This window comes from Branchiostoma lanceolatum, chromosome 13, assembly GCF_035083965.1.
Source record: "Branchiostoma lanceolatum isolate klBraLanc5 chromosome 13, klBraLanc5.hap2, whole genome shotgun sequence".
In the NCBI taxonomy this organism is placed as follows: Eukaryota; Metazoa; Chordata; class Leptocardii; order Amphioxiformes; family Branchiostomatidae; genus Branchiostoma; species Branchiostoma lanceolatum.
Window position 1 is genome coordinate 89,932 of NC_089734.1, and position 12,644 is coordinate 102,575.

The 12,644-nt window shown below is 49.5% G+C and overlaps 1 protein-coding gene across 2 annotated transcripts; it reads right to left on the reverse strand.

Annotated features, from left to right (window-relative positions):
* Positions 1-550: 550 nt before the first annotated feature.
* Positions 551-10,138, reverse strand: LOC136447830 (uncharacterized). Of its 2 annotated transcripts, none has more exons than XM_066446915.1 (2): positions 10,026-10,138; positions 551-2,615 (listed from the first exon to the last, which is right to left on the reverse strand). In XM_066446915.1, the coding sequence occupies exon 2, from the start codon at positions 2,580-2,582 to the stop codon at positions 1,707-1,709; it is 876 nt and encodes a 291-aa protein (XP_066303012.1). In that variant the 5' UTR covers positions 2,583-2,615; positions 10,026-10,138; the 3' UTR covers positions 551-1,706. The 2 variants fall into 2 exon arrangements, with proteins under 2 accessions (XP_066303012.1, XP_066303013.1); XM_066446916.1 differs by having other exon boundaries at positions 9,900-10,077.
* Positions 10,139-12,644: the final 2,506 nt, after the last annotated feature.

The following is a 12,644-nucleotide window of genomic DNA, read 5'->3' on the forward strand; positions in this document are numbered from 1 at the left end:
TATGGAAGACTCCATCGGAGCACGTTCACATATTGCACTAGCCCCAGCCCATATAACACAGGCTTCTTGCTCCGCCTGTCCTGAAACGTTGAAATACGTCTCTGCCATCAAGCAGTGTCTGGAGGTTGAAGTGCCAATCCTAAAGTACGAGGGGGAGTCAAAAGGTAATGCAAGTCAAGTGGTTTCATAACAAACTCATATTTTTTGTTGAATGAGTTTGATTCAGATATTTCTGAGCGACTGAGTTGATTTCAAGATGACCACACCCTTGGGAGTCCGTCAGAAGTACAGGGGGGTGTGTTCAGTTAACGTGCAATCAGATTCCAATTTCCATCACCCACGTTTTAGGAGACTGACACTGCACATGTATCAAAATGTAAATCTCTATAAGCCACACGCTTATTTTCATCTCTGAAATCCATTCAGTTTGTTCTGTTTTCGTTGCTGGAGTGGAGTGGCGTGAGGTATGAGTTGAATTCAGAGTGGCCGTCAGGGTCCTGAATGTGCGTTGTGTTGATTAAGGTTTTCTGTTGACTACTCCGCCCCCACCCCCCCCCCCCCCCGTTTGGCAGAGTATTTCCCGGTAGAAAGTTTGTATAGGCTGCCGAGGGAAAGCTGTGTGTGGGAGAATGGTCTTCCATGTGTCACAATCACATCACTTAAGGGGGCTGTAGATTTAAGGCTGTAAATAGATATCCTGACAAACATTTGTTTTACGAAAGGGCGCCGAAGCGTCTGTGCAACGTAAGTCTAGGCGCATGAGCTATGCGCCCATGACGTCACGCCTGTCTTCTGTGTTGTCCTCTGGTCAGCAGACGGATACAGCCAGCGCGTGCGCAGAGACAGTACATGGTGATGTAAGCACGCGACTCACACAGCAGAAAATCGCTACTTCGCTAATCCGCCCTCTGACGTCAATCTGCATGCCCAGGTCACGTGACAGTCATGTGAATTCGTCCCCTGAAAGCCAGACTGCATCTACACAGGGACAGGCCGCATCTACACAGGGACAGGCCGCATCTACACAGGGACAGGCCGCATCTACACAGGGACAGGCCGCATCTACACAGGGACAGGCCGCATCTACACAGGGAAAGGCCACATCTACACAGGGACAGGCCGCATCTACACAGGGACAGGCCGCATCTACACAGGGAAAGGCCACATCTACACAGGGACAGGCCGCATCTACACAGGGACAGGCCGCATCTACACAGGGTCTACACAGGCCGCATTTACACAGGGCCTACACAGGGTCTACATAGGGTCTACATAGGGCCTACACAGGCCGCATCTACACAGGGCCTACACAGGCCAGATCCTCGGCTCAATGACCAACATGCACCCGAGGAACATTGTCTGCCGTCCTGGAGCCGAACAACTGGCTTGTGCCAACAGTCTGGTTTTCAGGTAAGGAATTCACAGCTCTCTGGTCTTGGCCCGGCTGGCTTCCAGGCTACTGAACCCAGCGGGACCGCCGCGCTAAAGTGACGTTGACTTGTAGATGTGGACTAGAGGGCTGGTTAGCACACGGCGTCTTTCTGCCCGAGCAGCTTGTTTCTCGCTGTTAGAGTTGTTTCCGGTCCCCCTCCTGCCCGTAGCTGACCCCACCGGGCCAGGGCTGCCAGTTCCTCGGGCGGACACCGTCATGTGCACCGAGGGTCGGTGGTTCAGGCTGCGGAAAACATCGAGCAGGGACGGCGCCGTCAGAGCGCACTGCAGGAGTAGAAGATAAAGATGATCATGAAGACGCTGATGATGATCCCCGCAATTGTAATTGCAGTCTTCAGCGTCGAATCCGTCCAGTCGTCCTTGATGAGGACCTCCTGCGACTGTAACTGTAACTGCAGCAGACATGCGGTCAGGTGCTCCATGCCTTGCCCCCGGTGTTTCGCTTCCTCCCACCCCGGCGCCAGTTCCGCTAACCCCCCGGGCGTCGCCTCCCCCCACCGGTCCACCCGGATGACGTAGGTCAGCCCCCCCACGCCCTTGATGTGGCAGTCCAGCTCGTACACGGACAGCAGCCGCGTCTCCACGCACACTGATGTCACCGTGGCGTCCTCATGGAACACGTCAAAGATGGCGGCAAGGTTGTACAGCGTGCAGTTCACCTCAGCCTCGGTTTCATTCTCTCCCTCTTCTGCGCATGAGCAGCTTATCTCCGAGTGGTTATAGGAGCAGAACGGCGTCACCTGGCAACGCGGGCTTGTGCACGTCTCCTTGGAGATCAGCTGCTCCTTCGTGTCCGTGTTGGTCGCTTCTACGTATACATCGCGTGATTGGCCAGGGCGTGAGTCACGTGATTTGTTCTGGGGTAAGTCCTTTTGTTTCTCCTTTTGTGGACTCTCCGCTCTGCCAACGTCATTCACCGTCACGTGACCGTCCTTCACCTGGCCAGGTTTATTCTGCAGCGGAGGCAGCTTGGAGTGCACCATGGTCGCGTTCTTCCCGCGGACATGCCGGAGCCGCTTCACCGGGAGCTGTGCAGACAGGCTGCGGCGCTGGTTGAGTTTGGCGCCGAAGACTCCATCCTGGGAGGCCGCTACTAGAGCGATGACCACGACGCTGGACCAGCGCACCATGTTGGGTAGCAACTGCTAGTGAAGACCTAGGGGCTGGAGGGCATAGGAAACAGGCACACTGTTAGACTCCGACCATGGAAACAAATGATAGCCATCATGCACATTTTCAACTTAAATGTCTCCATCACGCGACGCCCCTTCGACCCACCCCTTCAAAATAGTTGTAGATCCAGGCAGGCAGTATCCATGGACCGAAAAATGTTTGCCCCGGTGGCAAATGGATATTGTTTCAGTCCATGGATACTACCTGCCACCGATGGATCTGCTTGGAAACTGATCCGCACAATGGCAAACACATGTCTCTGGTGCTAAACACCATCCACACACAGGCAAACACGTGTTTCTGGTGCTAAACACATCCACAGACAGGCAAGGTAAACACATGTCTCTGGTGCTAAACACCATCCACACACAGGCAAACACATATCTCTGGTGCTAAACACATCCACACACAGACAAACACATGTCTCTGGTGTTAAACACCATGCGCACACAGGCAAACACATGTGGCTGGTGCTAAACACCATCCACACACAGGCAAACACATGTCTCTGGTGCTAAACACCATCCACACACAGGCAAACACATGTCTCTGGTGCTAAACACCATCCACACACAGGCAAACACATGTCTCTGGTGCTAAACACCATCCACACACAGGCAAACACATGTCTCTGGTGCTAAACACCATCCACACACAAGCAAACACATATCTCTGGTGCTAAACACATCCACACACAGACAAACACATGTCTCTGGTGTTAAACACCATCCACACACAGGCAAACACATGTGGCTGGTGCTAAACACCATCCACACACAGGCAAACACATGTCTCTGGTGCTAAACACTATCCACACACAGGCAAACACATGTCTCTGGTGCTAAACACCATCCACACACAGGCAGACACATGTCTCTGGTGCTAAACACCATCCACACACAGGCAAACACATGTCTCTGGTGCTAAACACCATCCACACACAGGCAAACACATGTCTCTGGTGCTAAACACCATCCACACACAGGCAAACACATGTCTCTGGTGCTAAACACCATCCACACACAGGCAAACACATGTCTCTGGTGCTAAACACCATCCACACACAGGCAAACACATGTGGCTGGTGCTAAACACCATCCACACACAGGCAAACACATGTGGCTGGTGCTAAACACCATCCACACACAGGCAAACACATGTCTCTGGTGCTAAACACCATCCACACACAGGCAAACACATGTCTCTGGTGCTAAACACCATCCACACACAGGCAAACACATGTCTCTGGTGCTAAACACCATCCACACACAGGCAAACACATGTCTCTGGTGCTAAACACCATCCACACACAAGCAAACACATATCTCTGGTGCTAAACACATCCACACACAGACAAACACATGTCTCTGGTGTTAAACACCATCCACACACAGGCAAACACATGTGGCTGGTGCTAAACACCATCCACACACAGGCAAACACATGTCTCTGGTGCTAAACACCATCCACACACAGGCAAACACATGTCTCTGGTGCTAAACACCATCCACACACAGGCAAACACATGTCTCTGGTGCTAAACACCATCCACAGACAGGCAAACACATGTCTCTGGTGCTAAACACCATCCACACACAGGCAAACACATGTCTCTGGTGCTAAACACCATCCACACACAAGCAAACACATATCTCTGGTGCTAAACACATCCACACACAGACAAACACATGTCTCTGGTGTTAAACACCATCCACACACAGGCAAACACATGTGGCTGGTGCTAAACACCATCCACACACAGGCAAACACATGTCTCTGGTGCTAAACACCATCCACACACAGGCAAACACATGTCTCTGGTGCTAAACACCATCCACACACAGGCAAACACATGTCTCTGGTGCTAAACACCATCCACACACAGGCAAACACATGTCTCTGGTGCTAAACACCATCCACACACAGGCAAACACATGTCTCTGGTGCTAAACACCATCCACACACAGGCAAACACATGTCTCTGGTGCTAAACACCATCCACACACAGGCAAACACATGTCTCTGGTGCTAAACACCATCCACACACAGGCAAACACATGTCTCTGGTGCTAAACACCATCCACACACAGGCAAACACATGTCTCTGGTGCTAAACACCATCCACACACAAGCAAACACATATCTCTGGTGCTAAACACATCCACACACAGACAAACACATGTCTCTGGTGTTAAACACCATGCGCACACAGGCAAACAAATGTGGCTGGTGCTAAACACCATCCACACACAGGCAAACACATGTCTCTGGTGCTAAACACCATCCACACACAGGCAAACACATGTCTCTGGTGCTAAACACCATCCACACACAGGCAAACACATGTCTCTGGTGCTAAACACCATCCACACACAGGCAAACACATGTCTCTGGTGCTAAACACCATCCACACACAGGCAAACACATGTCTCTGGTGCTAAACACCATCCACAGACAGGCAAACACATGTCTCTGGTGCTAAACGCATCTGGTGCATTGTTTGTGTCAGTAATTACGTAGTGCCTGTTGCGGGATGGCGGATTCGTCTGATTTCCATTACGTTCTCTTAATTACCCCCCCCCCCCCCCAAGTATCAGAATGGAAGAATTGTACTCCTGCATCGTTCTGTCCGGTCTCTTATTCAATTGGTCAGTTTTCATGTCTGTCGAACCTTGATTTCTATTTGTCCGGAGAGGGTGCAGGACCAAACTGCCGGATTCTGCACGAAGAACTATGAAAAACATTATGTTGTAGATGTCCAGATTATGCTTCAGAACATGAATGATCTTGTTAATGTACCAACTACCAAGTATCTCATGCCGGCTCAGACAAGAACAAAAAATATTGATGCCTTCAAGAGCCGAAATTATCAACCAAGGATTGATGCCTTCAAAAATTCGCACTTTCCTAGAACTATATCATGGTAAAGTGGAGCTGGTTGCCATCAAGCGCAGTAGGAGCATTCTCACTACATAGGACCTATTACACTGCCATTCTCACTACATAGGACCAATTACACTGCCATTCTCACTACATAGGACCTATTACACTGCCCTACATATACTTACCAGCGTTCAGTTCTCTTCGGCAAGCTTTCTTAAATTCTTGGACACACAGTTCATTTCAACATCCTCTCTGACAACGTTAAAGGGCTTTTCATTCTACGTGGTAGTTTGCTCTGTGCTTCTTGCATCAACTGTAAAATAATGTTAGCCACATAAGACTACATCACGGAAACAAAAGTTTTTAGGTATGCATGTCCTTTTTTGCTTGTTTTTTTCTGCGAGGGGAGGCCGGACTTTCGTTTAAACTAGGTATTTGTTAATTTACCATTCACACGTTTTTAGTGCCTTGTCAAATATTCTATTTTCTACAATGTGCAAGTGGCGGCGAGAATATAAGTTGTGTACAACTTGAGTCCGCCGTCACTTTGTCTTCGTCCATTTCTTTGCAATTGTATTATTTGATGTTTCTTTGAAGAAAAAAGATAGGATCAAACTGCGGCGCAGGAAAACACATTCCCCCCCCCCCCCCGTATATCCAAAGCGCCGTAAGTCACCACTCTAACCGCCGCGCTGAATCACTCCGCCCGCTGAAAGCCTGCCAGGTCAGCTCCGTTTCATCAGGTCGGAAGACGGACGGACCGGAGCATCTTAGGGCCCACCAGGGACGTGTTATGTCTTCAGGCTTGTGATGTCTTGTTGTCATGTCTTCAGGGTTGTGAAATGTTGTTGTAATATGTGCTATATCTTGCAGACGATTGATTCTTCTAAAACACTGGGCCTGAAGGTTGACACATACGACAAGACTGCTTTCCACAAAAATGTTTATCTAAACGTAAGAAATGAATAAATAAGAAATTTTAAATCTCATCAGAATTCAAGAAAATGTACAAAACAGCAAAACCGTGCTCCCGAAACTGGGGCTAAATTACCGGGCGTGATGTCGAGTTGCGACAATCGTGATTTGATGATTTGATGTCTGCTATAATTGATGGCAGTGCAGCTGAATCGGCGCCTAGCTGCATCAGGGGCCGGCTGGGCTTTAGGTGAAAGCATACGTCATCCGCGGAGATTACAATCTTATGGAAGACGAATGCTGAGGTGAGCAAGACTTTCTCTGGATGTGGATGTGTTAACAGACGGCATGTTATTGAAACTGAAGCTAAAATGGGCGAGCAAAGTTACGTATCACCGCCACTTCCCAGTTCTTAGACAACTGATATACAATTTTATTGATGACTGAAGCCGCCCTTTTGTTGTGCAGAACTTTGCCGGGGGGGGGGGGGGCGCAGTGCGTTTATCCTTAAAAGGAACATCCGCCATCGTCATGAAAACCTTCCAGGGTAGCTCTAGATCTTTCTTATCATGCAGAATAATGACTTGAAGGAGCTGGTGCTTCTTAAGGGAAGCTCTAAATCTTATCATGCAGAAAAATGACTTCAAGGAGCTGGTGCTTCTTAAGGGTACCTCTAAATCTTTCTTATCATGCAGACTAATGACTTGAAGGAGCTGGTGCTTCTTAAGGGTAGCTCTAAATCTTTCTTATCATGAAGAATAATGACTTCAAGGAGCTGGTGCTTCTTAAGGGTAGCTCTAAATCTTTCTTATCGTGCAGAATAATGACTCGAAGGAACTGGTGCTTCTTAAGGATAGCTCTAAATCTTATCATGCAGAATAATGACTTCAAGGAGCTGGTGCTTCTTAAGGGTAGCTCTAAATCTTATCATGCAGAATAATGACTTCAAGGAGCTGGTGCTTCTTAAGGGTAGCTCTAAATCTTTCTTATCGTGCAGAATAATGACTCGAAGGAACTGGTGATTCTTAAGGATAGCTCTAAATCTTATCATGCAGAATAATGACTTGAAGGATCTGGTGCTTCTTACGTTGCCTCGCGGCCAGAACGTCTTCAGGAGATGACTACCGCACAGGTGACGGATCGTGGATTACCGCCGCTCATCAATCTGTGAACGTACTTTCGTTGCTCATCTAGTTTTACAAATATGCACATAACATAACATCATGACTCATGACAAAGTGGCTATGCCTGCAACCGTGTCTCCACCAGAGCCCTTTGCTTGCTAAAAATAGAAGAAACTCGCCGACGCGGTGAACAATTTAGCGGAAGAGCTAGCCGACCGCAACGATCTCCAAGTCGATCAGCTAACTCTTCTTGCAAATTAGTCAACCAATATGGCCAATTTTTTTCAGATTTGTTTCAGCCGACAAGAGAGACTGGGGTAAGGGGTGGGAAGATCACGGCCAAATTTCGCAAATCACATTTTGTACATGTCCATTCTTCGTGAAAATAAACGTTTCTGCGTTGACAACGTGTCGACGTCTGCACTTGACTCTGTGCATCAGCGACGGTTGCTATGGCTTCTGTGATGATTGACGGTTGCTATGGCTTCTGTGATGATTGATGTGCTGCTCCATTATCCATTCCTTACATGGGATCTGTAGTCCCAGAAGGTAAGGCTTGGCTTCAGCGAGCATTTTACCTTTCAGGTTTTTCTGTTTCGAACCCACGGCGTATCCAGACGTTACTGGAAGATCCCGGAAGTGTTGCTGAAGATGAGTAGCAATTGCCGACCATACAGATTCAGAGCTGTTTTAATCATATGACCATTGTTTAGTGAAAAATCTTCGGGAGGGGCAGTCACATGACTCACTCTCACTCTCGCTCTCACTCACCCATCTTCGCCGCTGTTCTGTCCCTTTACTGAGGCGGGCCGCCATTGTTTTCCACGATGGCTAACGTTTGTTGTGACGCCGAATCGATGGTGGCTCCATTGTGAGAAAAAAGGTGTTCTTTACTACGGACTAGTCTGAGCTCCTCGTCAACAATTTTCCCACAGGCATCCTGCGGGCGCCGCCCGTGGACCTGGCTGGAGACATCAGCACCTTGCTGAGACTAATGTCAGCCTTTGCCGCCAGAGACCTTACAATCTAATAGGGCCATGCGAAGTTAAAGGGACATAAGGCAACTAGCTGACCTGCGGAAGAGTTCAAGCTTTCAATTTGGCCTTTAACCTTGACTTCTCTAGTGGAGTGGAAGCGACCTTCCGGAGGGCCTGCATGCTCTTTTTCATTAGGCGTATTCAGGCCTTTTCGGCCTTCGCCGTAGTTTGCAATTCGTAGGCAGCCGACAAAAATCAGCGTATCATTATAAGTAAACAAACAGGTTAGACTCCATTTGATACAGAAGTCATTGTGTGTGACGTCACGTTAGTTTAGATTTGGTCATCATCAGTCATACGTTAAATGCAAGGAGGTGTCCGCAAAATTCAGCATGCAACATACAGTCATGTAAAATCAATAGTTTTGACGCAGAACTTGATAGTTGAATCTTGCAGGCAAAGTGTTGAAGTCGGTTGGAAAGGCTCATGATTTTACGTATTAAATTCGTAATCAGCTCTGAGAATTCAACGTAATTCGTAATCGGTGGCGAAAATTTGGCATAATTCGTAATGACTGCCCTCCATGCAGGCCCTCCTGCGGGTTCTCCGAGTGGAAAAGTGTAATGAAATCACGACTGCAAATTATCGCGATTACCGCAATGCAGCCATTAGAAAAGCGGTTAGTAACGTTTCCACTTATTCACACCGGGCTTGTATCTGGATTCTGGAGGCAGGGCAGCAAATGTGCGGCTGGCTTCCTGCCGAGTGTATGACACTATCAGCCCTGCATGACGTGCATGTTCCATTATGCACCATTCACAGGATCGCACATAGACCCGCTATTACGCACCATGCAGAGGCACAGGCTTCCACACAGGTTCTCCATTCCGTACCATGTATTCACGGGCACAGGCACAGGCCCAGGCACAGGCCCAGGCACAGGCTTGCATACATGTTCATCAGTGTGCACAATGTATTCACGGGCACAGGCTTGCACACAAATGCACCGTTATCAGTTTTGCTGTTAACATGTCGAGAAAAATTAGTCTCATGAGTAAAGATTGCTCAGTAGATACGCAGCCATTACTCGGTGTGACGTCGGTGCCCCGTCGGAAGTCCTCCATGTAAATCACGTGACACGGCCAAGAAGATATCAGAGTGAAAGATCGCTGCTTCATCACCCCCCCCCCCCCCTGGCATACACGCCCCCCCCCCCGGCATTCACGTCGCGACAGGTGCGGCATACCTGTAGTCATCCTGTTATCGTCCTGTTCCCCTGTTCTTATCGTCCTGTTCCCCTGTTCTTACCGTCCTGTTCCCCTGTTCTTATCGTCCTGTTCTAGAGAGAACAACTGTCCAGACTGAGCAGACTCACCTGACGTTTGCTTAAACTGCAGACTCGTCATCTGCGAACCTCGTAACCGCCCTGTGTGACTGGCGAGGACTGATGCCAGGGGACAGACGCAGACATGTTTGGCGACCAGGTGAAGCTGGGACTCACCCTTCGGTTCTGCGGTGGACCCTGCGCTCCCTGCCGTAAGGCCCGTCCCGGTCTGCCCTGGATGTGCCGTACAGCCCGGCACGGCTCTGCGGTGGATCCTGCGCTCCCTGCCGTAAGGCCCGCCCCGGTCTGCCCAGGATGTGCCGTAATGCCCGGCACGGCTCTGCGGTGGACCCCGCGCTCCCTGCCGTAAGGCCCGCCCCGGTCTGCCGTGGATGTGCCGAACAGCCCGGCTCGGTTCTGCGGTGGACCCCGCGCTCCCTGCCGTAAGGCCCGGCCCGGTCTGCCGTGGATGTGCCGAACAGCCCGGCACGGCTCTGCGGTGGATCCTGCGCTCCCTGCCGTAAGGCCCGCCCCGGTCTGCCCAGGATGTGCCGTAATGCCCGGCACGGCTCTGCGGTGGACCCCGCGCTCCCTGCCGTAAGGCCCGCCCCGGTCTGCCGTGGATGTGCCGAACAGCCCGGCACGGCTCTGCGGTGGATCCTGCGCTCCCTGCCGTAAGGCCCGCCCCGGTCTGCCGTGGATGTGCCGAACAGCCCGGCACGGTTCTGCGGTGGACCCTGCGCTCCCTGCCGTAAGGCCCGCCCCGGTCTGCCCTGGGTGTGCCGTACAGCCCGGCACGGTTCTGCGGTGGACCCTGCGCTCCCTGCCGTAAGGCCCGCCCCGGTCTGCCGTGGATGTGCCGAACAGCTCGGCACGGTTCTGCGGTGGACCCTGCGCTCCCTGCCGTATGGCCCGCCCCGGTCTGCCCTGGATGTGCCGAACAGCCCGGCACGGCTCTGCGGTGGATCCTGCGCTCCCTGCCGTAAGGCCCGCCCCGGTCTGCCCTGGATGTTAGCTACAGGCGGTGCTGACTACCGTACCGCAGCAGGCGGACAGGGACGGTGCACTTGTATCCGGGAAACACCTCTAACAACTGAGAGGGACGGTACATTTCTGATACTAACAGGATGTCTCAGTATTGGCAGGTTGATACTGCCCCCCTCCCCCGAAAGGAACATTGTGCTTAACCCTCATACACCCGAACCCTTTTTTGCGACTAAAATGACTGAACGGAGTCAAAAATGACCCCAAAATGTTTTGTTCAGTGAAATCTCCCTTTTCACTTTTATCGCCGATTGTTATCCGTACATTGCTTCATCAATGTAAGAGGAATGTTTTGGCTTGTTTAGGTATGAATAATTCCAGTTCATTATGATAATTCATGCCAAAAGATCAGAAGGACCATGTTTTGAACTATTCCTATTTAGACCGGTAGAGGATTTTTTAGGCCCACGCCAAATTTTATGTTGCGTAACTCCTTAACGGCTTACGTCAGAGCCACCAAACATGGTGAATTTTCATAGAATGTCCTTAACAAAAAATTCAAATTAATTAAGTAAGTTAATCGTTTTTCGTGTTGCCATGGCAACGGGTTTTGACAGGCATATCTTACAAAATCTGCTAATTTCAGTTCAAACAATGACGTGTCGAGAAATTGTTGGTAGACCACATATATTTTCTGTTATCATCTTATATGTAATCCAATTTAACTTTCATAATTTAACATTAATATTTAATGCTGATTTCATGACGTCATCGGTCAAAATCCAAGATGGCGGATAGAGTCACATAAAAACGTCATAATGACGTCATATTACGTCGTAATGACACAAAATTTATCATGATGATATTAATTCACATGTGCATTATCCTCTGAAAATTTGGTGGTGATACAAGAAGTACTTTAAGAGTTACAGAGGGCAGGTCTCAAAAACAGCACATTGTTTTTGCTGGGGTCAGAAATGACCCCAGTGGAATCACTCCAGACTTTCCTCTATATTGTCAACAGTATTGTGCCAATCTCCCTAGAAAATAAGAAGAGGTTAGAATAGATTTCTACTGACAAAGTCACGGAAGGAATTTTTTTTCCAAACAAAAATTTTCAAATGGCACATCAAAATCCACGCCTGGGGTCAAAAATGACCCCGTTCGGTGTATGAGGGTTAAGTAACATCAATTAAATGCAGTGTAGATGGGAGATGTGTTGTATTGTGGGGTTGGAATCCCATTTCCTGTGATGGCATTCTGGACTTTTCCTATGAAGCATAGTGCATGTAGATACATATAATCTGTAGTCAAGACACTCGATAAAATCCGACTTAACGGCAACTCTCGTCATCGTCACTTCCTGTCGGAGTAACGCACGTATGAGCTGGTACGTCATGCCGAGTCCTCCCGTCGAGATAACGTCATTCAGCATCTCCATGGCAACCATGACGTCATTGCAGCGAATTTAACCTTAACCGACCCGATGTGATGAGCGTGGGTGGAAATAACCGATAAGCCTCAGACCTGCAGTTTGATCATTCCTCACAGGTCCGCAGGATTCTACACCTCCGTCAGACCTGCAGTTTTGTCATTCCTCACAGGTCCGCAGGATTTCTGCACCTCCGTCAGACCTGCAGTTTTATCATTCCTCACAGGTCCGCAGGATTTCTGTACAGCCGTCAGACCTGCAGTTTTGTCATTCCTCACAGGTCCGCAGGATTTCTGTAGCTCCGTCAGACCTGTACATTTATCATTCCTCACAGGTCCTCAATATTTTGTTTACAGCCGTCAGACCTGCACACTAGTCCT